General features: G+C 50.5%; 2 protein-coding genes across 3 annotated transcripts in view; both read left to right on the forward strand.

Moving 5' to 3' along the window:
- The first annotated feature begins 13 nt into the window (after window positions 1-13).
- Window positions 14-3,605, forward strand: SDF2 (stromal cell derived factor 2). Its single transcript, XM_083587327.1, has 3 exons — window positions 14-269; window positions 1,226-1,422; window positions 3,032-3,605. The coding sequence occupies exons 1-3, from the start codon at window positions 29-31 to the stop codon at window positions 3,317-3,319; spliced, it is 726 nt and encodes a 241-aa protein (XP_083443453.1). The 5' UTR covers window positions 14-28; the 3' UTR covers window positions 3,320-3,605.
- Window positions 3,606-6,811: 3,206 nt separating this feature from the next.
- The window catches only part of BLTP2 (bridge-like lipid transfer protein family member 2), a 42,551-nt gene continuing 25,124 nt past the window's right edge, over window positions 6,812-24,238 (forward strand). Inside the window, exons 1-14 of one of the 2 annotated variants that reach the window (XM_083587283.1) lie at window positions 6,812-7,319; window positions 12,727-12,856; window positions 13,459-13,508; window positions 14,765-14,918; window positions 15,011-15,129; window positions 15,709-15,769; window positions 16,728-16,902; window positions 17,392-17,518; window positions 17,780-17,904; window positions 19,064-19,131; window positions 19,241-19,389; window positions 20,337-20,452; window positions 21,536-21,699; window positions 23,201-23,486. In XM_083587283.1, the coding sequence (XP_083443409.1) occupies window positions 7,249-7,319; window positions 12,727-12,856; window positions 13,459-13,508; window positions 14,765-14,918; window positions 15,011-15,129; window positions 15,709-15,769; window positions 16,728-16,902; window positions 17,392-17,518; window positions 17,780-17,904; window positions 19,064-19,131; window positions 19,241-19,389; window positions 20,337-20,452; window positions 21,536-21,699; window positions 23,201-23,486 (1,795 nt within the window). In that variant the 5' untranslated portion in view covers window positions 6,812-7,248. Of the gene's footprint in view, window positions 7,320-12,726; window positions 12,857-13,458; window positions 13,509-14,764; window positions 14,919-15,010; window positions 15,130-15,708; window positions 15,770-16,727; window positions 16,903-17,391; window positions 17,519-17,779; window positions 17,905-19,063; window positions 19,132-19,240; window positions 19,390-20,336; window positions 20,453-21,535; window positions 21,700-23,200; window positions 23,487-24,238 lie in introns of those variants that run through there. The other variant, XM_083587284.1, reaches the window with a different exon arrangement.

The raw sequence follows: 24,238 nt of genomic DNA on the forward strand, positions 1-24,238 counted from the left end.
CTGTCGCCGCTCGCTCCCTCCCTCTCGGATGGCGGAGCCTCTGAGAGGAGCTTCCGGTTTACCTCAGGGACGAGGAAGGCGGCGGCGGGCGATGAGGGCTGCGCGGGGCCGCTTGTGGGCGGCGCTGCTTTTGGGCGTCGTGGCGGCGGCAGCGGAGGGCGGCGGCGACGGTTCCCCTTCGGGGCTGGTGACGTGCGGCTCCGTGGTGAAGCTGCTCAACCCCCGGCACGGAGTCCGCCTCCACTCGCACGACGTCCGATACGGCTCCGGTGAGGCCGCCGCCTTCGAGACCCTTCAAGTTCGCGGGGGGGGGGGGGAGGCGCTCGCCGATTGGCTGCCTGAAGACCCGCCCCCATGGGGCGAGGAGGGTGGCACTCTGTCCATGCTCTTAATCTCAGGTCCTGGGTTCGAGTTCCGGGTTGGGCACAATATTTCTAGTGACCTGGTATACAAAACAAGTGAACAAATAACAACAGAAACTGTTGTTAGGTTTATTTATATCCCACATTTCTCCCCCCTCTCTGAACTGGGTCTCAGGGAGCTTGCAAAAACCAAACACAGGAAGTTGATATATAATGATATACCTCATAACGCTTTAGGTTACAGACTGCTAACCTAGAAATAGTGCTTCAGGTTAAGAACTTGGTGTTTCAGGATGAGAACAGAAATCGCACAGCGGCAAGAGGCCCCATTAGCTAAAGTGGCGCTTCAGGTTAAGAACAGACCTCCGGAACGAATTAAGTACTTAACCCGAGGTACCACTGTATATAGGAACTATTCAGTTTAATTCAACAAAATGGATGAACTTGATTCAATGATACCATCTTTTCAAAGAAAGTCAAGCAAAGTTCTTAACCCAAGGTACTATTTCTGTAACCTGAAGCGTATGTAACCCGAGGTACCACTGTGGTTTTTTTAAACGAAGGGCAGTGTATAAAATCTAATAATGATAATTATACAAATTAATTTAAGAATCATTTCAACCAGGTCATATTTAGGGTAGACCCGTTGAAATTATGTTTCTTTTCATTATATTTCCTGTGACAGTGAATTAAGAAAAAAGGAAGAGGCCTTGCTCTTTTTTCAATATCTATGCAGAACTATAGACCCCTCCCTACATGTCATAGAAGCACACGGACAAAGAACATTTCAGATAAACTTGCAGGCATCATGCCTGGAAGAAGGGGAGGGTGATGCTAACTTGTGGGTTCCTTTCTCCCCATAGGCAGCGGGCAGCAGTCGGTGACGGGAGTCACGACAGTCGATGACAGCAACAGCTACTGGCGGGTCCGGGGCAAGACAGACACGGTGTGTGAAAGGGGCACCCCTGTGCAGTGCGGGCAGTCCATCAGGCTGACCCACATCAACACCGGACGCAACCTGCACAGCCACCACTTCACATCCCCCCTCTCGGGCAACCAGGTGAGGCTGGTGCACTGGAGGTGGCGCAGGAGGAAGGCTCAGCTTGCCACCTGTACTGCCAGGTGGAGGGTGGTGTCATGGACACAGAGGAACAGTGGGAGCTGGGGAACCAAGGGAAGAAGACTCTGAGACCCCAGAGACTGGTGCTGGGACAATGATGAGTGATCAGAGGGAGCGGACTGGGGGGGGCGGTGCCGGAAGCTGAAGAAGTAACAGGGCTTAGTGAGCTGGGAGAGTCTGTGACAGAGAGGAGTCCAGTATCAGAAGCGGAAGCTGGTGAGTGGGAGGAGGAGAGAGGTCAAGAGGCAGAGATTAATCTAGCTGGTGAAGAAGCCCGGGGGTCTCTTCCTCCTGCTGCAACAAGCTCCTCTCCCAGCGGTCTCCCAGAACCAGAAGCAGCATGAACAGGGCAAAGCAGTGACAGGCTTCACCCAGGTGCAGTGGGCTGTTGTGTTGGGGGTACAACTTTCAGTCTCGGCAACTGGTTCATGGAGTAAGACCTACTGAGGAGAAGCTGCTGTGCTGAGTGTGAAGATCATTTTTTTGGTAATAAAGAGTTAACTCCAACTCTGAACAGGAAGTATCTCCCAGTCTTACCAGGAGATGCCATTGGGCGTTGAACCAGGGACCTTCTGCATGCAAAACAGGGGCTCTTCCAGTGATCTCCAGCTCTTTTCAACCCCAGGTTTCTATTTTGTTTTTGTTTTTCATGCCCCATCCCCAAGAAATTTGAATGCTTGATATCAGAAACAGAAATGAGAGTCTTGGCCATTGCACACCTACAATGGGGCAGTCTCCACACCCCTTTCACATTGTGCTGCCAGCCCTGTGCTGGATGGCATAACCACTTGCTTCTTCTCTCACGTGACAACAGAGTCATTGAAAAGTCTTGGCCGGCACCCTTTACGGTAAAGGTAAAGGCCCCCCTGACCATTAGGTCCAGTTGTGGCCGACTCTGGGGTTGCGGCACTAGAGCTCTACAAATTCTAGTCGGCTCTTTGCCACCCTGGTATCCCACCCCCACTATGTGTTTTGGAGGGCACCACCTTGGCACCAGCTGCTCTAGCTAGTGGCAAAGGTTCTCTGTCACTCCCCTTACAGTAGCTCTTGCCATTGATGAGTGTTTCATAGAACAGTAGAGGTGGAAGGGAACCCGACAGTCATCTAGTCCATGGGTAGGCAAACTAAGGCCCAGGAGCCGGAACCGGCCCAATTGCCTTCTAAATCCAGCCTGTGGATAGTCCAGGAATCAGCGTGTTTTTACATGAGTAGAATGTGTCCTTTTATTTACAATGCAACTCTGAGTTATTTGTGGAGCACAGGAATTTGTTCATTCCCCCCCCCCAAAAAAAAATATAGTCCGGCCCCCTACAAGGTCTGAGGGACAGTGGACCGCCCCCTGCTGAAAAAGTTTGCTGATCCCTGATCTAGTCCAGCCCCTGGCAGTGCAGGAATTGCAACTAAGGACTCCCTGACCGGTGACCATCCAACCTTCGCTTAAAAACCTCCAAGGAAGGAGAGTCCACCACCTTCTAAAGGGAAGCTGTTCTCCTTTGAAGAGTGTGTGCATCTGTTAACATGGCCTTGTTCTCTGCCTTGTCTGTTCCAGGAGGTCAGTGCCTTTGGGGAGGATGGCGAGGGAGACTTCTTGGACGACTGGACTGTCCTGTGCGGGGGCAGCTACTGGGACCGGGACAGTGAGGTGCGCTTCAAGCACTCCTCCACAGACGTGCTGCTCTCCGTGACTGGCGAACAGTACGGGCGGCCTATTCATGGCCAGAGAGAGGTCCATGGCATGTCCTACTCCAGCCAGGACAGCTACTGGAAGGCGATGGAAGGGATTTTCATGAAGCCGTCCGAGTTCCTGAAGGCAGAAATCTACCACTCTGAGCTATGACAGCATCGAGGTTTCTCCCTCCTCCTCTGCCAATGGTCTGGTGTTCAGGGCCAGCAAGCCCCAGGTTGATCCTTAGGCGGTTGAGGCTGCAGGTGTTGCGGTGGTGCTAAGACGCTGTCCTGTTGTGGGAATACCAGGACAAAGGTTCTCTGCCACTCCGTGGGCCGCCATCTGCAACCGCACGACAGTGTTCCCCATCCCTCCTTCCCTGCACACCTATTGCTGATATTCAAGCACCCGTGTGCCTGGGAGTCAGCCATAAATAAATGCAGGTTATTCAAGCAGGTGCAATGAGTACTTTGTGGTTTTTCTCCCTTCCCCATCTTATGCTCACAGTAAGAACAGAAATCTTACTGTGAGTCAGCAGTGAGATTTCTAAAATGTCTGTTACTGGGTGTTCCCTTCTACCATCTCACAATTCATAGTATCTTCTGTTTCTCTCATCAGTTCTCAAAGAAAGGCATTGAAAGGAAGCCATTGGTGTTCAGCTACATGGCAGTTCCCCAGGACAGCTTAATGTTTTTACAAAAAGTTATCGGGTGCAAGCCCACCTACGCTGAGCTTGCAGCTCTTGGCTGGTCAGTGGTAGCCAATATCGCATGCACACACTAAAGGTCTCTTCTGTATTTCTCCGCACTGAGAGGAAGAGGCCAAATGCATGTTCCCATGTAAGAGCTGGCTTTGTCCCTCTACTCTACTCCTCCCCTCCCTCCTAATTTTGGTGCACTGCTTCAGCTGACCCATCATTTCAGGACCCTCTCTCCATTCCCCATCAAGTCCTGTATGCCCACAGCTCTTCCATGTAGCCGTAGGCAAAGGAGGAATTGCATCCAGGGGAGCAAGCGGGTTTTCTGGAGGAGGATTACCAATTTGCTTCCATCAACCTTGGAAAAAAGTGTTTTCAGGCTAGTAACTTGTGGGTTTGTTTACAGGGCTGGGAGCAGCACGGTCTGCAAGGGAATGCATGTGCTCATTTTTCTTTTTATTAGATTTATATACTGCCCTTCATCAAAAGATTCACAAGCTAAAACACACAGAGGTAGATTTTTAAAGGGGTTTTTTGGTACAAAAACACATGCATGTAAATAGTAATGAATTTTATTTATACCCCGCCCTCCCCAGCCAGAGCTGGGCTCAGGGTGGCTAACACCAATAAAATCACAGTAAAAACATAAGGGGGGGGGACCAATTTAAAATACAGCTTAAAATGCAATTTAAAATGCAGCCTCTTTTTGAAGTAGCTGATAGATCAAGACCATAAGGGGAGAGCAACATAAGGGTCAGACTGAGTCCAAACCAAAGGCCAGGCGGAACAGCTCTGTCTTACAGGCCCTGCGGAAAGATGTCAAGTCCCGCAGGGCCCTAGTTTCTTGGGACAGAGCGTTCCACCAAGTCGGGGCCAGTACTGAAAAGGCCCTGGCCCTAGTTGAGACCAATCTAACCATCTTGCGACATGGGACCTCCAAAATGTTGTCATTTGTGGACCTTAAGGTCCTCCGCGCGGCATACCAGAAGAGGCGGTCCCGTAAGTACGTGGGTACTGGGCCGCATAGGGCTTTAAGGGTCAAAACTAGCACTTTAAAATAGGATGGCATGGAGCCCTTTTTGCACATAGGATAAACTGACATGAGTTGGGCATAAACAGATTAGACCACTGCTGCCTGGAGACGCTGCCTGGGTTTGAACCTGGGACCTTCTGTGTGCTTAGCTGACACACTTGTGCTTGCCCAAGGCCCTTCCTCATTCCCTGGTGAGAAACCTTGACTTGTGAAATAAAACTCTTCCTTGTCATTTTTTTTCTGACACGTAGCGATCTCTGGCTATGCCAGTGGTGGCTGGAGCGAATGGGAATTGCAGTCAGAAACTTCCAGAGGTCACCTGCTTGGGGAAACCGGGTTAATGTTTGATTTTTATGAATACATTCCATCCAGTCCATGCTTTGTGACGTCTTGTGTTTGAACCAATAAATAGAATCTCTCCCTCCCTTGCAAGTATCTGCTCCATTCTCGTGTGACTTCAGAACTCAGTTGAGGTGGCTTCTGGAGGCAGCTTTCCTCCAAGACCAGCTGTGGAGAACCTTTGACCCTCCAGATATTGCTGAAATACAGCTCCCTTCAGTCACAGCAAGTGTGGCCAATAGACAGAGATGATGGGGTTGGCAAGATCTGGAGGGCTGCATGCTCGCCACACATTGCCCTACACCAACAGGGCCTTTTCTTCCCCTGCCTATAAAGAGAATGGTTGGAACTTGTCCTACGGCGGCATACATATCTGATGTTCATTTGTTTCATAAAATTTATATACTGCTTGATTGTTAAAAAAAAAGCGGTTTACAGAAATGATAAAGCAATAAAAATATAAAAAACCTAAATTAACAATAGAGGACTTTTGCAAAGTTAAAACAACATTAGACTAAAAACAGACTGAAACTCACATCAACTTTCTAAACATGTTTTTAGCAGGCAGCAAAAAGTTTGCAGTGAAGGCACCTGCCTAATATCAAGAGGCAGGGAGTTCCGAAGGGCAGGTGATTCCGCACTAAAAGGCTGAGTTCCCAAATGTGGAATGGGTGTTACATGGAACGCAGTGCTGGTCTTGGAGATGGGGATACAGGGAGGAGAAATCCTGCCTTCTCCACTCCTAGCCCTCCCTAAAAGCGATCCTTGAGATTGCAATGCATTTTTTTTGGGGGGGGAGTGTATGTTGTAGAGCAGACAATGGCACACGGCATCCCTCACAGACTTTTTTTTACTCATTGCAATAACATGCTTGTTTTCCAGTGTAGAGCTAAAACTTCTCATATTTAAACAGTTAAATATTTTCAAGCACCTTGAATTTCTTTTTAAGTTCCACATTTGATCCAGCTAAAAAGGAGCATATTATAATAGAATTGAAAGTTGGAAGGGACCCCCTGCAATCCAGGAGCGAAATAAAATACAGTACACACAGTGGTGCAAAAACTATATGTGCTGTGTCTCTTTATTTACATAAGCCACTTTTCGCCCTCTGGGCACCCTCCAGATGTTTGGGACTACAACTCCCAGCAGCCCCAAACCCCAGGCTTATTGGTGACAGCTGACAATTGCATGGCTGGATACAGTTGGGTGACAACGGCAGGGCAAAGACATCCTGCAGAGAGCGCGGCATTCTTACAAAACGAAACAAACCCTGGAATGCTGTTGGCTGAACAGGCGCTTCAATACAAAGCTTCTGCTCATTCCTCGATTGCAGAGGGCTTTTTCCGCCCTGTTTAGGGAAGTTTTTAATATTTAATGCTGTACTGTTTTTATCATTTGATGGGAGCCGCCCAGAGTGGCTGGGGAAACTCAGCCAGATGAGCGGGGTGTAAATATTTAATAATAATAATAATAATAATAATAATAATAATAATAATAATAGTTTTCAGTTGGGCAGGCCGAGGCCAGGAACTACATTTCCCAGGATGCTCCAGGAGGAGCTGGAGACAGACGCGAGGGCCACTAACCCGCTGTTGCATCTGCCAAGTGCTGCGCCTTGCTGGGCGCAACAGAGCCTTTCTCCACTCCCTCGGAGAGGGAGAGCCGGGCTGGGAAGGCAGAGGAGGGGGCTCGCTCAGCAACCCTCCTGGGGGCCTTCTTCAGGGCCCCCCTTCTTTGAACCCGGCCTCCGCCCCGCCCCGCCGCTCCCTCCGGCGCCGGCAGCCGCCCTGTGCCGAAGCGCTCTGTGCGCACCCGGAGGCTGGCACGCCGGCAGGCAGGCAGGCAGGGGCGGGGCTTCCCCGGAGAGGCCTTAGTCCCGCCCCTCCCCCGGCCCCCGGCCTATGGCTGCAGCGCACGGGGCCGCGCGCGCGCCTCCGCCTCCCCCGCCCTCCCTGCCCGCGCGCTCCCGCCGGCCCTTCCCCAGGCGCTGCCGGCGACGGGCGGTTGGAAGGAGCAGCCCAGGCGCCCCCGATGGCGGGCCCGGTGCTGGGCGCCTTGCTACTGGTCCTGCTGGTGCTACTGGGCGGCTTCTGCCTGGGGAGGTAAGGGAGATTGCAGTACTCTTTTTTTCCAGGGGGGCATCGGTTTAGGGGGCGCCTTCCCCGTCCCCATTAAGGCCCGAGACCCTCCTCTGCCACCCCCAGTTTGCCATGACCAGGTGGCACTGCCAACCTCCCTTCCCTGCTCCCCCCAGCCCCGAAAACTGGGCACCCCCTGCTGTTCACCTCTCTGCAGTTGGGCTGGCACTGCCACCCTGGCCTAGTCCTCTGCCCCCCCAGCCACTCTGCCCACTCTGGATGCCAGGGGGCACTGCCAGTTTCATTAGCCCTCTCCCTCTCCCAAATAATTCTGTGTGCCACCCTCCCTCCCTCCCTCCCTCCCTCATGCCAACCGGTCCCCCACCCTGGGTAAACGTTGCCACTTTTATCTGCCATGGCACAGATTGCCACCTTTCATCAGCCTGGCACTGCTCAGATTCCAGGTAGCGTCGCCAGCTCCAGCCTCTGAAAGCCCCTTCTCTAAGTTCTGGGCTTGCTCTGACCACTACACCACACTGGCTCTCCAAGGGCGAGGGACGGAATTGGGGAAGTCCTTCTGCAGTGGGGTGGCACGCCTGGCTCCCGTGGTGTAGCGTTGGAGAGAAGAGGCCAGGGTTCGAAGCGCCTGTTCTTCCCCCTCATCCAAAATACCACCCACAGGCCCCCCCAACAGCCCTGTGAGGTGTGGGCACCTCCACAAGTCGGGGCTGCCTTACACCCACTCTGCGGGGCATCACGGCTGGCAAAGCTGCCAGTGACTGTGCTGTTTGTTTTGTCTGCATCTGTGCCAGCCTCTCATTCACCCCTTGCCTGGCATTGCCTGTCCCACTTTGCCATCTTAGGACACCACCGGCCCAGTCTTCAACCCCTTCGCCCCCCCCAAATCTGAGCCCCTGGGGTCTCCTGTCCCTGAACTGCTGCCCACCCAGATGCCCACTGCTGACGCTGCCCTTCCTTCTTTGCCCCCTTGCTGGCATTGCTCCCAACTGGTGCCCACAACACTGCAAAGCTTTGCACCTCTTTTTGGGGTTTGTTCTATCCCCCGATTCCAGGGTCTGATGATCACTTGCTGCATTTCTGTCCCACCTTCTTTCGAACTCAAGATCCTGCGCATGGTTCTCCTCGCTTAATTTCCACCACAACCCTGCGAGGTAGGCCAGGCTGAGAGGTAGTGCCTGGCCCCCAGGGTCATACCCAGCAAGCTTCATGGCCAAAGGGGGGGATTTGAACCCTAGCCTCTCCCAGGTCCTAGTCTGAGACTCGAACCCAGGCACCCCGAAACTCGGCCCTCCAGATGTTTTGGGACTACAGTTTTTTTGTTTTTTAAAAAAATTATTTAATCATTTTTTCCATACAAACAGCAACCACAAAAAACACATACAACAAAAACCGCCATAACACTAATAACACAATTTAACAATTCAGATTTGAGTACTGATATACCTATAACTACACCTTTTTATCAATATTTCCCCACCTCTCCTCCCCCCTACTTCCCACCTTATCGCTTAAATACTACAGTCCCTATCATCCCTGACTACGGGTCCTGTTAGCCAGGGATGGTGGGGGTTGTAGTCCCAAAACAGCTGGAGGGCCGAGTTTGGGGCTGCCTGCTCTAACCACTACACCACATCATCCAAATATACCACCCCACCACTTTCGCTCATTTTGCCCCACACAGCCTGGGGTGTGTGTGAGACGACGTTACAAGGTGCTCGCAAGAGGCAGTGTGGTGTAGTGGTTAGAGTTCCTCGCAGCTTAATGAACCTTACAGGGCTGTTGTGGGGATTAAATGAGGGTGGGGACATGCATGCCACCTTGAAAGGGGAAAGGTTGGGATAGAAATGCATTAATACTGATTGCAATTAATAATACTCCTGATGACAGGAGTGCCCCTGAGCTCGTGCAGGGTGCTTTTCCTTTGCCAGTAGGCAACAGCAGCTCACGTTTGTATCTGCCTGCGCCCTTAGGGGCCTGGTCACAGATAGGAAGAGCCTTGCCCCCTGGGTCGTGCTGGCTGGGGGCTGATGGGAGTTGTAGTTGAAAAAATAAGCACTCTAGATTTCATGGAATTGTAGAGGTGGAAGGGACCTGAGGGTCATCTAGTCCAACCCCCTACATGGAACAGACACGATGGGGAGGTGAGGGGAATGGCAAGGGGCTTAGCTGTTGCAGCATAGATATTTTGCTCCGGTAGTGACGCTGCCCCAGTGCAGAACTTAGAACCGTTGGGTGCAGAATTAAAGTTTCTAGTCCTTATTGGCTACTGAGAGATGGGATTGAGATGGGAGTGGGGAAGGATGAGGAGAAACCTCCCTACTGTGAAAGGAAACGGAATCAAATTCTGTGCAAAATAAACCAATAGGTTTAAATATTGGAGTTTAATTCAGCTTACAGAATTCTACCTGCCGTGCGGAATTTTGGAGTTAACTTTTTGGTGTGGAATCCTCGCATTTTTTTGTTTGCTGTTTCCTTCCTTCTGTTGTTCGTAAAAATATATCTCACCAGACTTACGCATCTAAAAAAAGATGCAGTTCATTAAAGCCAAACGAGCTATCTTAGGCTAGAGTGGAAAGCCAGTGAATGATGGCATTTGGTGAGAATTGAGGTGGATTTGTTATAGGAAAAAATAATATACCGTAGCACTCCTAAGATCCTCTTCAGCCATGTATGCTACTGGAAAGTGTTCAGAAGATCAGGGTGAGGAACTGTGTAAAGTAAGGTCAATAGTGTTTGAAGGCACACATTTGCAGCTTTCTTTTTTCTTTTTTAAAAAACCTGTTCAGCCTGTCCCCTGAAAGCAACCAAATCCAGTTCTATGCAACCTTCCAGGAATCACTTGCAAAAAAGGCAAAATTGGGTGGAGCAACCAAGGCATGTTTCCCATTTTGGACGGTAGGCTCTGCTCATCCGTTTCCATCCAAGCAAGCAATCTCCTTTCCTGCAATTTGAAGCCATCACTTCATGTCCTGCCCTCTGGAACAGGGGGAAAACGAGCTTCTTCGCTCTTCCATTTGACAAGCTTTGAGGTATTTGAAGATGGCTCTCCTGCCTCCTCTCAGTCTCCTCTTCCAGGCTCGACATCCCCAGCTCCTTCGACTGTTCCTCACCAGGCGCATGTGACGGACAGCAGAGCCCGAGTCTGGCGCTGCAGTCCCTCAGGATACAACCAGAGGGCTGGAGCCTCTCTCCGATTGGCTGCTGAGAGGAGGGGGAGGAGCCAGCCATTTTGGCGGGAGAATAAAAGGCGCTTTTTCTGAGGGAGAGAGTCAGTCAGGGCTTGGACTGAGGGAGAACTGGCTCTAAGAGCCGGTTGAGGGTCTGGGGAGGAAAATGGAGGGCTGAGGCAGGAGAGGCACACACTGTGGGAATAATGTTGTTATTATTATTATTATTATTATTATTATTATTATTATTATTATTTCATACCACGCCCATCTGGCTGGGTTACCCCAGCTACTCTGGGCGGCTTCCAACAAAAGATTAAAAATATATTAAAATTTAAATTTAAAAAAGGCCACTCTTCCTCTTGGGAGAGATCTTGTGGAAAGAGGAGGCTCCCAAGCCAGTCTCAAGGGCCGAGGGGCTTCCCGGGATCTGGTATCCCAAATAAAACGCCTCAGGAGGGGCATTGCTAAGAGAGAGGGCAGCTGAGGGAAAGGGCTCCTCGCGGCGAAGGGAGATTTAGCTGCGTCCAAAATATTTCGCTGTAACTGACACCTATCACAACTAAGTAAAGGAATGAGAGTACACAGAAGCTCAGAGGAACATCTCCTCGGGGCCGGATTTACGTATAAGCTAAACAAGCTATAGCTTAGAGCCCCACTCTCTTGGGGCCCCCCAAAAATGTAAATAAAAAAAAACTGGTTGTACATTTCCAAAATAGAAGATAAAAAACAAATAAGACAAAACCGACATACAGCAACAGTGTTTTGCGTTGTGTAGGCTCCTATGATGTAAGGAATGGGCCCTCACCTGCTAGCCTGCTCCCTAAAATATCACTGGTTTGCTCATTTCTATATATCCAGTGGTACCTTGGTTCTCAAACTTCATCCGTTCCGGAAGTCCGTTCCAAAACCAAAGCGTTCCAAAACCAGGGCGCGCTTTCCCTTAGAAAATAATGCAAAACGGATTAATCCGTTCCAGACTTTTAAAAACAACCCCTAAAACAGCAATTTTAAAGTGAATTTTACTATCTAACGAGACCATTGATCCATAAAATGAAGCAATAATCAATGTACTGTACTATAAAGTGAACTAAGCAGTATTGTAGATGATAAAAATGAAAATTTAAAAAATTTCTTACCTGCACTGATGATAGTCATTGTTTGGATGGGGGGCTTTTATTCATTTCCGCAGTCAAAGGACTGCTGGACATATAAAGGGCCCCATTACCTTCAGTAGCTTAGGGCCTCATCAAACCTAAATCCGGCCCTGCATCTTACCACCTCTTCTTCCAAGTGAAGTGTAACAACTGATTTTGAGTCACTGAACTTCAGGAGAAGCTGCGCCTGTTGTGTTTCAGCCTGAAGCATAAGCCATAAGTTAACTTCTGTCTGAAAGAACGCCTCTCCTGACCCAACTTCTTATTTTTGCAAATGGAACTTTTCTTGTTGGGTCAGCTCCCACCTGAGACTTCAAGTCCCAGAGGGTTGGTTTGTTTTTCCCCAAAATGACCCCTGAATTTTTGAATTTAATTGATACTGATGCTGCATTTTATGTTGTGCTTTATGCTGCTTTTAAGTCGCATTTTAATCAATGTTTTATATTTGCTGTTAGCTGCCCTGAGTCTGGTTTTTAAACTGGGAAGGGCGGGTATGAATAAATTATTATTATTATTATTTATTATTCCCTCACGCAAGACACACATAGCCTGTGGTAAATGGAAGACATTTGTGTCAATAGCGTACTGTGAGGTGCAATATTTAATGGGGGGGGTCAGTGGTGGGATCCATGACTTTATTATTTGGTGGTCGGCGGGCTGAGTCTGCTACATCTTGGCTTCCAGACATCTTGGCTGCCTTCCTCTGCTGATTGTTGGGAGGTTCAGCACAGATAAAAGAAAGCCCTTCTTTGTTCAGGGCAGAGTTAAACTGTGGAACTCCCTGCCACAGGAACCAGTGAGGGCTGCCAACTTGGATGGCTTCGGAAGAGGATTAGACAAATCCATGGAAGAGAAGAGGGCTCTGCTCTGCCTCCAAAGTTGGAGGCGGCGATGCTTCTGAATACCAGTTCCTGGAAACCCCAGGAGGGGAGATTTCCTGCTTCTTATGTCCTTACAGTCACACGTTTGATTCCCCCGGTAGAGTTTCCCCACCGCTGAGCTATACCGCAGAAAACAGGTGCCGTAGGGAAGACTGCATTTTGCATGCGTGGGCGGCCACTGATTCAAATCCTGACGTTCCCTTAGGTGGCTCCTGTACATCCTGGTCACCAACTGGTGTCGCCGGCGGCTGCAGGCAGAGCTGAAGGTGGGCTCTTTTGGGTTCTTTTGGATTCAGAACCTCAGCCTGAAGTTCCAGGAGGAGCAACAGACAGTGGTAGGTACCGGGGTGTGTTTGTGTCTTTTACATCAACCCTGGTCTGGCGAGGCTTGCAAACTTTCCTGCTCACCTGTGGCGAGGCTTGCCCATTTGGCTTACTTTCCTTTGTATAAAACAAGCCCGAAGGAGGTCCCCAACCCGCTCACAGATCCTTGTATGATCAGCGGAAACAGTTGATCCTGGCAATTTAACCACTCTCACTTCCACCCTGATCATTGCCACCTGCCCAGATTTTAACTTGTCTGAATTAATTTTAAGATGTATTTTAATTAATTGATGTCTGTTTTTATGCTTATTGTGTTGTTTTTATGATGTTAGCTGCTCTGAGCCCGGCCTTGGCCAGGGAGGGCAGGATCCAAATACAATTATTATTATTATTATTATTATTATTATTATTATTAGGCAAACCACACACAAGAGGCAGTTTTGTGCAATTCTTCCCCTGCTTCAGCCCTACGAAGCTGGTGCTGCCCGTTGAACCTTGTCCCGGGGGGGGGGGGATAGCCATGGGTGTGCCACATTGAATCTGTGGGGCAGAGGGCACATACCTGGGAGGTACATGCAGCCATCATGGGTGTCTCTTGGCTGTGCCGTTTTAGGAAATTGACAGCGTCTGGATCTCCAGCAAGCTCCTGAACCATGATGTCCCGTGAGTATTTATTGAATGCATTCATATTCCGCCTTTGCTCGAACGATATCAAGGTGGCGCACGTTGTCTTCGCCCTTCCCATTTCACCCTCACAACAACCCTGTGAGGTAGGTTAGGCTGAGAGGAAGCAACTGGGCTTAAGGTCAACCAGTGGGCTTGATGGCTCAGTGAGGATTTGAACCCTGGTCTCTCCTGGGTCCTAGTCCTTGAATCCCCACAACAACCCTGTGAGACAGGTTAGGCTGAGAGGGAGAGCCCCAGGTCACACACAGCGAGCTCTGTGGCCAAGTGAGAGATTTGAATCCGGGTCTCCCAGGTCCTAGTCCAACACTCCAACCACTACACCACACTGCCTCTTGTAGTTTACCCACCGGTCAATCCTTCAGGGAATGCTCTCTGCATCCACTCGTCTGGCATGGAACTCTGCAGAGCGGGTGGATATTGAACCCTGGTGGATTATGGGCCAAATTTGGGGAGGAAGGGTGGTGTTACAACCTCTGCTTGGCCCCAGAACACATTCATAACATAAATTATGTTATTTATGTTGCACATTGCCATGGGATCTTCTGCTTAAAGGCAATATATAAATAAATAAAAATAGAATAGCCTCTGCTGACTCATAGCATTTCCAGTTAGGGCTGGGAAACAGGGCTTGGTGGTGATGGTTGTACCACCATCCTACATCAGAAAGGAGGCTGTGGGCCTCCAGACGCTGCTGAACTACAACTCCCAATGCCCTGTCCATTGGCTGCTTTTCCTACTGGCTGCTTCTGCCAGTCAGTGTAGACAATACAGAGCTAGACAGACCAATGGCCTGATTCAGTGTAAGGCAGCATCCTGTGCCCCTGCTTAAAGCCGCCCTTCCTTGAGAACCACGAGGACTAGAATCTTGTTTTCAGTCTTAGAGGAGGAGCTGCAGCTTGCTGGGAGAAGGCCCCAGGCTGAATCCCTGATGGCATCTCCAAGAGGGACAGGGCAGGACCCTTTGGAAAGCCATTGCTGCCAGTCAGTGCGGACAGTGCTGAGCTAAACAGACCCAAATGTCGGAGGAGAAGTCAGTTTCCTACGAATCCCCAAACTGCTTTTTAAACACCTTAAAAATTCCTCTTTAAGTCTTGACACTGAACTGGGCTAGCTCTGCTTGCATTGAAATCCTGTCTCTCGGTGTGGGAGGGTTGGCAGGGGGAAGGCGAGTGCACCTCCAGCTGCTTCCCCCTGCTCCTGACCCCATTTTCACACACCCCTTCCATCTGCAGGCGCTACCTGGCTCTCTGCTTCGGAGAAGTGCGCATCCGCGTGGACCTGCAGAAGGCGCCCAGGCTGCCATCCCCGGAGGCCCCAGCAGATGGTGGCGTTGAGCAAGGCAAGGTGCTCTCCCTCGGACCCTCACTGCTGCGGCTCCTCAGCCAGGTGAGAGGTGCTCAGGTCTGGGCAGGGAGCCTGGGTGGGTGGGTCTGGACCTCTGCCTCCTCACAGACACGCCCCCTCTGCGCCCTCCCCAGCTCTGCTCCATCCACGTGGAGGCGGTCAACGTCATGGTCCTGCATGCAGCGGCCTCCGAGTCCCTGTGGCACGTGCAGGTGACCAGGACACAAATCCTGCTGGATGGCGACGGGAGACGGTGAGTCTATGGGGGTGGTTTGGCTGCCTGTAGTCCTGCCTTGCGGGAAGGGTCCGCAGCTCAGGACAGAGCGCCTGACTTAACATGCAAGAGGTTCTGGGTTCATTTCCCGGGGTCTCCAGATCCAGCTCTTCTTACTGAGGTCTGTTGGTACAGCAGAACCTCCATGCCCAGGGACAGTCTACCTCCAAAAACCAAGCAGTGGGGAACAACTGGAGAGCACTGTTGTGCTCAGATCCTGCTTGTGGGTTTTGGATTAAGGGCACCTGGTTGTCCCCAGTGAGAACAGGAAGCTGGAGCTCATGGGCCACTGGCCTAATCCAGAAGGCTCTTCTTCGGTTCTTATGGAACCTACAGGTCCAGAGGCAGTCTATCTGGATTCCTAGCCATTGTGAGAAGAGGGGACAGGACTAGACAGGCCACTGGCCTGATCCAGCGGCCAGCCTCTGCTTAAGGCAGTACTATTTCTTAAAAAATAAATCTCTCAGTTGTGGGTGGGGGGCACTGCAGTGTTTTTCTTTGTTCTTTGATCACTCAGAGTTGGATTGCTCTTGTCCCCCACCCTTTTGCCTCCCCCAGCATGGCCTGCGAGGCGACCTTCTCCCAGGTGAACAGCAAAGTCCTGAAAAGCAGCCGACAGGTAAGGCAGAGGGGGGGAAGGTGAGCGAAACACCTGGTGGTTGGGAGCTTGCTTCTGTCAATTTATTTGTAAAAGTGTTTCCGGACTGCCAGTCTGTAGGATAAGACACAGCAGTGTCCAGCACAAAGATATAAAAGAAAGCGGTTTTCTTTAAAAGCATAATTAGAAGTAACTGCATAGGTCTGGGTCTTCTAGAGATGCCCAGAAGTTGAAAGTGAGAGGGTGCCTGTTGCATCCCTGATGGATGCATGTCCCGCAGCCTAGGATCAAGGATGCTGAATGCCCAACTTCTGACCAATCACTAACAGCTGCAACCTTCCCTCTCCCCAAGGGCTCCTGCCTTTCTCAGGCCTGCATGCTTTATTGATTCATATACAGCACTTGGTGTTAAAACAGCCACCAGCCTCAAAGCGGTTTGCAAAAAAAAAGTCAATAAGTAAAAGAAAAACAACAACCTAAGACTTTCCAAAAGTTAAAATAGCAGTCAAATAAAAACAGATTATAGTGGATGCTCAGGTTGCGAACATGATCCGTGCGGGATGCACGTTTGCAACCCGCAGCGGCGCATCTGCGCACACGCGGGTTGCGATTCGGCGCTTCTGCGCATGCACAAAGCTTGAGTTAGCGCTTCTGCACATGTGCAACCGCCGGAACCCGGAAGTAACCTGTTCCAGTACTTCCGGGTTTCAGCTGTCCGTAACCCGAAAAAACGCTGAAGCGTCTGTAACCCGAGGTATGACTGTGCAATTTACACCAGCTTTCCAAGTTTCCAGGCTGACTTGTCTAAACAACACACATCATGAGTTGCGATATATTGCCAGGTCCAAAATTATGAAACCGATACCATGCTACGGATTTCAAATCAGCTTTGGTCGATACATTGATCTATCGTCCAGCCCTAACAGGCAGAAATGCATCTCCCCCATGGCGGATTCCTCCTTCTCCCTCTCCCCTGCAGGCCGACGCCTGCCTGGCTGAGCTGTCACTGGCCCTCACCGTCTCCCTGGACTTGCGCCTGAGGAAGTGGCAGCTCTGCGGCCTGGAGGTGGGCGTCTGGAGCTTCCACGCCGAACTGCATGAGGGACTCTTCCACAGCGAGCTGCTGCAGCGCGTCGGAGGCGGAGATACGGCAGGTCGAGAACTCTAGGCTCCCAGGGGTGTTTGAGGGGGGACCTCAAAGGGCTGAGGGTGGGCTCCTTCCTCCTCCTCCTGTTCTTTGGCTTCCCAGAGCTCAGGCACAATTTGCAACTCACCTGCTCACCCGGGGCGAACACCCCGCTCCTCCTAGTTGAGTGAAGTATACTCTCTTGCCCCGCCATTGGAAAGGGCGCCTGGTCTCCTGACCCCAAACCCTTGGTTTGCTGCTTCCGTTTTCAGCGGGTCGCTTCCGAATGAATGGTTGGTGTGAAGGAACCAGCTGCGGTGGGGAGGCGGTTTGGCACGGGGTGCAAGGGTCTGTAGTTCTCTACCCTGAAACTGGCAAGTGCACGAGAGAGGGAGGGAGAGAGCTGGGAGAGGGGTCTGTCTCTCCTCCGTTCCTCAGGCGGGGTGCCCTCGAGCGAGTGTCTTGGGTTTGAGAGGCCCATGAGCCTCTCATGCATGGCTCTTTCCCCTCCTTCCAGACCCCGCCACGGCCGTTGAGCTGCGCCCCTCGATGCTGAGCCTGGCTAGCTTGAAGTACGTGCCCTGCCGGGTGAAGGTGGAGCTACAGAACACCAGCCTGGTGCTCTCTATGAACAGCCAGAAGAGGTAACGGGGAGTGGGGGGTTTCAGGGAGCCCCTGTTCCTGGATGCAAAACCTTTAATTCAAAGCCATGAAGAGGGGAATCTTGCTTTCAATTTAGCTCAGAAGGTCCTGGCTTCTGCATTTGGGGCTGGGAGAGAGACCCTCTTCCTGGAGTCATGGCAGAACTGCTGCCAGTCAGAGTAGGCACCACTGAGCTAGATGGGCAAAGAGTCCCACTTGGTATATTGAAGGGAGCTTCCATTCCATTGTCGTCTCCGTTGCAGGCATCTCACCTGGACCCTGAAGCTGCTGCAGTTTGCGTACCAGTGTGACGGGGAGCAGATCCCTCTCCGCAGCTTCACGCCCACCTGCGACCTGCCCCAGATGAGCCTCGAACTCACGCTGGAAGGCAAGTGCTTGGAGGAAAGTAGTAAGAGGAGGGCAGAGGAACAGTAGGGCACATGGTGTGCACTTAGAGCCTCTTTCTCCGGCCCTCATGACACTTCCTAGGCTATGCCTCCTCCTCAGCCACACCCTCTTCCCAAGCCACACCCTCTCCCCTAGGTCACACCTCTCCTTAGCCACACCCTCTCCTCAGGACACGCCTCCTCTTTAGCTACACCCTCTCTCCGTAGGCCACTCTGCTCACTGGCTACTCAGCTACATTGGCAAAGAAAAAGTGCTTTACAGTACAGTGGTATCTCCGGTTGCGGACGGGATCCGTTCCGGAGGTCCGGTCGGATCCTGATGTTTCCATAACCTGAGGACCACTTCTGCGCATGTGCGCACGGCGAACCCTGGTAAAACTTCTGGGTTTGCTGCGTGCGCATCCCGAGGTTTACGTAACTAGAGGGTTACATAAATGGAGGTACAGTGGACGCTCAGGTTGCGAACGTGATCCATGTGGGATGCACGTTCACAACCCGCAGCATTCACAACCTGCACGTGCGGGATGTGATTCGGAGCTTCTGCGCATGCGCAAAGCACAATTTAGCGCTTCTGCGCATGTGCGACTGACGAAACCCGGAAGTAACCCGTTCCGGTACTTCCGGTTTTGGCAGTCCACAACCCGAAAAAACGCAACCTGAAGCGGACGCAACATGAGGTATGATTGTACGACTCTATGTGTGTTGTTTAAGTATTCTAACACTGTGACAGCAGATGGCGCTGTGGAGTTCTGTTTTTGCTCACCTGATTTCTCATACAATGTTTGCAACGCGTTTAGCTGAAACACTTCTTTGATTTGTGTAGATCCAGCTTGGCCCTTGCTTTCATTCATTTTTTTATATACTGAATGTCTGTACTGCCATTTGTACTCCCTACTTTGGAGTTTCCTCAAGGGAGGAGACCAGCCAGCCTCAAGAAGGGGTGAAATGTGTCATCCCTTGCCCTGACCCCCTTTGCACCTGCCCCCCCCCCGAGTGCAATGCGCCCCCCGCTCTCTAGGTGAGCTGCCTAGGAGGGCTCTTTCACAAGGAATGTAAATCTGATCACAGGAGGGCACGGGAGACTCAGCCACAAACACAACCCCGACAAAGCCCCTCTTCTTTTCTTTTCTCTTCCCGCAGATGGGCTCCTGCTCTCTCAGAGCCGCCAGCGGATCGTCTGCCTCAGCCTGCTGAAAGCCAACTTGCAGGCAAGTGCTTCTCTTGCTGTAGTTGGATGGGACCCCCTAAGGTCATCTAGCCCAACCCCCTGCAACGCTGCGCTGCCAATGGCACTCCTCCTCTCTCACCCATCTGTAGGTCATGGCCATCGACATCTCGGTCGCCGTGGTGCTCAACACCTGCATTGTCCACTACCGCCACCAGGAGTTCTCCCACTGGCTGAGCATGCTGGCTCTGGCGTGGAAAGAGGAGGGGGCCCCGGCCCTCACCAGGAACAGCAAAAGGAGGTCAGGGTCTCTTCCCCCCTCCCTCCGTGCCCAAAGCCCTGCTACTTATTTATTATTGCAATTATTATTATTTATGAAATGTGTATGCCACCCTATACCCGCAGGCCTCAGGGCAGTTCACAAAATCAGATTTATTTATTTATTTGGAGCATAGATTTGTTGTGTGGGAAGGGGCACCAGGGGGTCACCTAGCCCAACGCACTGCCACGCAGGAATTGCGGCCCAATAATCCCTGACAGATGGCCTCTGTTTAAAGTGAAGGAGAGCCCACCACTTTCCGAGGGAGTCCGTTCTACGGGCGAACAGCTCTCACCGTCTGTTCTTCCAAAGATGTAGTTGGAATCTCCTTTCTTCTCATTTTAATCCATCGGTCCTCCCCTCCGGAGCAGCAGAAAACAAGCTTGCTCCACCATCCACATGGCAGCACTCTGGATATTTGCACCCCCTCTTCAGCCGAAAAGTCTCCTTGAGTGGTTTGCATTCAGTCACATAAAGCAAGGCACTCCCTGCCTGCAGGCTTATGATATAAAATACATGACACACGAAGGAAAAGGGCCAAGGAGGGTAGAGGAAAGAAGCAACCTCAGGCACCAGGTTTTTTTATAATGATAAGGTGGCACAGTTCAGGGGCAGAGGGTGCTTGAAGGAGCTGGGCTTTCATAGAATTGCAGAGTTGGAAGGGAGACCCAAGGGTCATCTAGCCCAACCCCCTGCTATTTCAGCAGAGCTGATGGAGTGCTTCCTGCCTTTCTCACCGAGGCAGCCTGGTGGGATGGCGGACCCCAGGCGACAGTTGGGGGGAGAGGAGGAGGCCTGATGGAGCTGGCCTGCTGCAGCAGAGCCGCCAAAGGAGCCTTGGGTCCATCACACCACCCTTCCTCAAATATGGCATCTCTGGTGAGGATGCAGATCCAGTGCAGAGCGACACCCGTTTCTCCCCCATTTAGGATGCCGCAGATCCTGGCCACCATCATCCTCAGTGCCTCTGTCTCCAATGTCAGTGTCTCTGTGCAGCTGGGGGACACCCCGCCATTTGCCTTGGGCCTGAACTCCGTCTCCCTAGGTAAGGATTGTGTATTTTGCGTTTTTGTATTGTGATTTAATCCTGCAAACCACCCTGAGACCTGCGTGTATAGGGTGTTATGTAAATTTAATAAACAACTACTACTACTACTATTGCAGGGGTTAGGCTGTACTCGTAGTAGTAGGAGTTAGAATCGTAGCCTAACCCCTGCAATTCACTGGGGACTGGCCTCTTTTTAAAAACAAAACAAAACTGGGATCGTCCCTTTGCAATGATAGATAGATAGATAGATATTATTTTCAAAAATAATACCATAAATTTAGAAAACTGACATGCTGAGATAGAAAGCATTAAAACAGTTGTTCAAAAGTTTTGACTGTTTCTAATTTATTGCTTTTGCAATGCATCTGTGACTGTAACCAATCTCAGACGTTTTGAATGGCAATTCTTTTAAGGGTTTTGATCTGCGTGAAAGGACTTGCTTCTTTTTCATTCAAAACAACAAATCTGTCGGCTGCTCTGGAGCCTGAGATGATAATGCAGTAAAATTCAGAACAGTCAGAATTAATTGTGCATTGATTCCAAAACAAATTAAAACCATTTATTTTAATGGGGAGCCAGGGTGGAGCAGTTTTTGGAGCATTGGTCTAGGACCTGCGAGAGACCCGGGTTCGGATCCTCCTACTTGGCCATGAAGCTCTCCCAGGGTGTGACCTTGGGAGAGTCATTCACTTTGGCCTGACCTATCTCGCAGGGTCGTTGTGAGGGATTAAATTGGGGGGGACCATGTGCACCACCTTGAACTCCTTGGAGAAAAAAGGTGGTATATAAATGCAACAAATAGATCAGAAACATGATCGAGTGATGCCAGCTTTCAGAGTTGGGTGGTCATTGACACCTGCAGCCTGCCCCCTGCCACCCCCTTGCCTCTTCGCATGCCCCCCAAGTAAACCCCTGATACCGCCCACTTTGGGAGCTGTTGTTTAAGGGGTCTGCAAAGACCAGCAATTTCCTGTAGCTTTGGAGAGAAAAAGTTGGGGAATTTCCCCAGCAGAGTTTGTGGACAATTCCCTCCCTTCCTCCTTCTCTCTCTCTCTCTCTCTCTCTCCCTCTGCCTTCTAGATTACCAGCACCTGCGTCCGCAGAGCGTCCACCAGCGAGCCGTCCTGGCAGTTGACCACCTCTGCTGGCGTGTGGGGGCTGACTCCCACATCCAGCGCGCCCCCCACCCGCCCAACATGCACGTCTGGGGAGAGGCCCTCATCCTCGACTCCTTCAATCTGCAAGTGAATGAGGGGACGGGGCTTGGGCAGAGAGAGCAGGGTGGGGTGGGGGGAAGGGGCTTGGCACAGATTCTGGGAGGTTTCTGGCAGGGTCCAGCTTGGGTGCCAACCCCCCACCGTGCAGTTCAGGGCATCCCCACCCTTGCATCCCGGGGCTGTCCCACCCCATTTTTCTGCAGGCCTTGCCATCCCTGCTGCATCCCAGGGCACAGATAATCTTGCATCTCCTTTTTTTTTTAAATAATATTTATTAAGGTTTTACAAAAAACAAAAGTTTACAGAATAAAAAGAAAACATAAAAAAGAAAAAAAAGAAAAAATACCAAAAATACATAAATATATAAAAAAGAAAAAAAAGTACAAAATACAAAAAACAAATAGATAAGAAAAAATTAAAAACAAATCCATTTTTTGATATCTTTAGACTCATTTGCTTGTTTCCTTGACCTCCTCACACCTCCCCTTTTTGTATTCCCATTTACATAATCAATTCAGCAAATCCTTACCCTCTTTCCTTTATCTTAACTCTATATCTTAACATATTATAGCTATATTTTTTCATCCATTATCAATCCATTTTTGCATATTCTTATTAACCTCGTTGCTAATGCCACTTAATTTCAATCCAGCATCATTTTAATATTCATTAATTTTACAATATTTCTGCAAATAGTCTTTAAATTTCTTCCAATCTTCTTCCACCAACTCTTCTCCCTGGTCTCAGATTCTGCCAGTCATTTCCGCCAATTCCATATAGTCCATCACCTTCATCTGCCACTCTTCCAGGGTGGGTAAATCTTGCATCTCCTGTCCCATTTTTGTGTGGGGCAAAAGAGCTGAGGACAGATGGGTTTTTGGGGGGTGGGGGAGAGAAGTGAGCGAGAGAGAGAAAAGTGAAGGTGCTCATCTAAGTTGCCACCTCCGTGAATATTCAGGGAGAGCATAGCTTTGATTTCCCCCTGTGAAGCAAAAGCTGTAGGAGGGAATGCAGGAGTCAGGCCAGTTCAGTATTGTCTACACTGACTGGCAGTAGCTCTGGCGTCTTGGGGGCTCATCCATCCCTGGAAATTCTGGGGATTGAACCTGAGACCTTCTGTGTGCACAGCAGGAGCTCTGCCACTGAGCTATGACTCCTTCCCCCCAAAAGCAAGTTTTTGCCCTCGTTTCTAAATCTTTAAGGGAACATTAAGAAGCTGCCTTTAACCAAGCCCGTCTAGCTCAGTATTGTCTACACGGACTGGCAGCAGCTCTCCAGGCTGCAGGTGGGGGATTCTCTCAGCCCTACCTGGAGATGGCGTTCGGGGAATTGAACCCAGGACCCTTCTGCATGCAGACCAGGCACTCTGCCCTGAGCTGTTGCCCTTTCCTGAAGAGAAAATAAGATTCTGGACCTCACGATTCTAAAGCGGTATCTACCCCCAAAAAACGAAACCGAGATGCTAGTCCTCATGGCCGCTGCCTGGGATCACAATCTCCCAGTGACTCATTTCTGGCCTCTTCCGCAGGGCAGCTACAACCAGCCTCTGGGCACCTCCAGCACCCACGCTGACACCCTCTTCCTGGACTGCACCCTCCGCGGGCTGCAGGTGGAGTCTTCGGACACCTGCTCCGAGTGCCTCTCCAGGGTGCTGTCCCTCTGCCGCCCCCAGAGGATGGAGGAGACCCTGGGATGCCCAGAGGAGGAGGAGGAGGAGGAGGCAGCTCTTTCCATTGGGGAGGAGCTGGGGGTCCTCTGGAAGGTTGACCTGAAGGTGGAGGACGTCAACCTCTTCACTCTGTCCAGCCTGGCCGGTGAGTGCTGGGGGTGGGGGTGGGACAAGAGCCTTGGGGTGCAGCGGAGGCTGTTTCTGCCCCCAAAGTCAGACAGGACCGGGGGAAGCTGGAGATGGGTCTCAGTGAGCCATTGGGGCACCGTTCCTTAGGAACACAAATGAGTGAGTTCCAAATTTGAACTCAGTGCAGCATGAAGAAGGACTTCCTTTCATCTGTCTTGTTTGTCCCCAACATTCATCTTCAATGGATCTCTGAGTTCTAGTGTTACAAGAGAGGGAGAAATCATTTTCAGTCATTTAGAGCTGCAGCACCCCCTTCCTTTGGAACTCCCTGCCTCTTGACACCAGGAAGGCACCTTTGCAAAGCCTCTCCTGGCTATATAGAAAGTGACCTGTCTTTTAATCTGCTTTTTAGCTGATTTTAATCATTTCTTGATTCTTGATTTTGAATGATTTTTTTTTATTATTATTTTTGTAAACTGCTTTGAGGTTTGTTTGGTGTGTGTTTTTTACAATCAAGAGGTCTGTAAATTATGAAATAAATAAGATAAATTTAAAGCACCCACTCCCCAAAAAAAGAATCATGGGAACTGTAGTTTGCCCTTCATGGAGCTACAATTCCCAGCACCAAGAGCAAACTGCTGTTCCCAGAACACTCTTTTCATGAAACAAAACAAAACAAAAAACAAAAAAACTGATTGTGAGCTGTTAGCAACTGTTTTTAACATTGCTTGGAGGGGTTGAAGGACGGGTTGTTATTAAAGATATTAA

Source organism: Podarcis filfolensis, assembly GCF_964270895.1.
Source record: "Podarcis filfolensis genome assembly, chromosome: 15".
Classification (NCBI taxonomy): Eukaryota; Metazoa; Chordata; class Lepidosauria; order Squamata; family Lacertidae; genus Podarcis; species Podarcis filfolensis.

What these genes read in the sequence shown, in the direction of transcription:
- SDF2 (XM_083587327.1), top strand. Translation starts at nt 29, where the DNA reads ATGGCGGAGCCTCTGAGAGGAGCTTCCGGTTTACCTCAGGGACGAGGA. An exon ending in CGACGTCCGATACGGCTCCG is followed by an intron (nt 270 to 1,225) that starts GTGAGGCCGCCG and finishes TTCTCCCCATAG; the next exon opens with GCAGCGGGCAGCAGTCGGTG. An exon ending in CCCCCCTCTCGGGCAACCAG is followed by an intron (nt 1,423 to 3,031) that starts GTGAGGCTGGTG and finishes TGTCTGTTCCAG; the next exon opens with GAGGTCAGTGCCTTTGGGGA.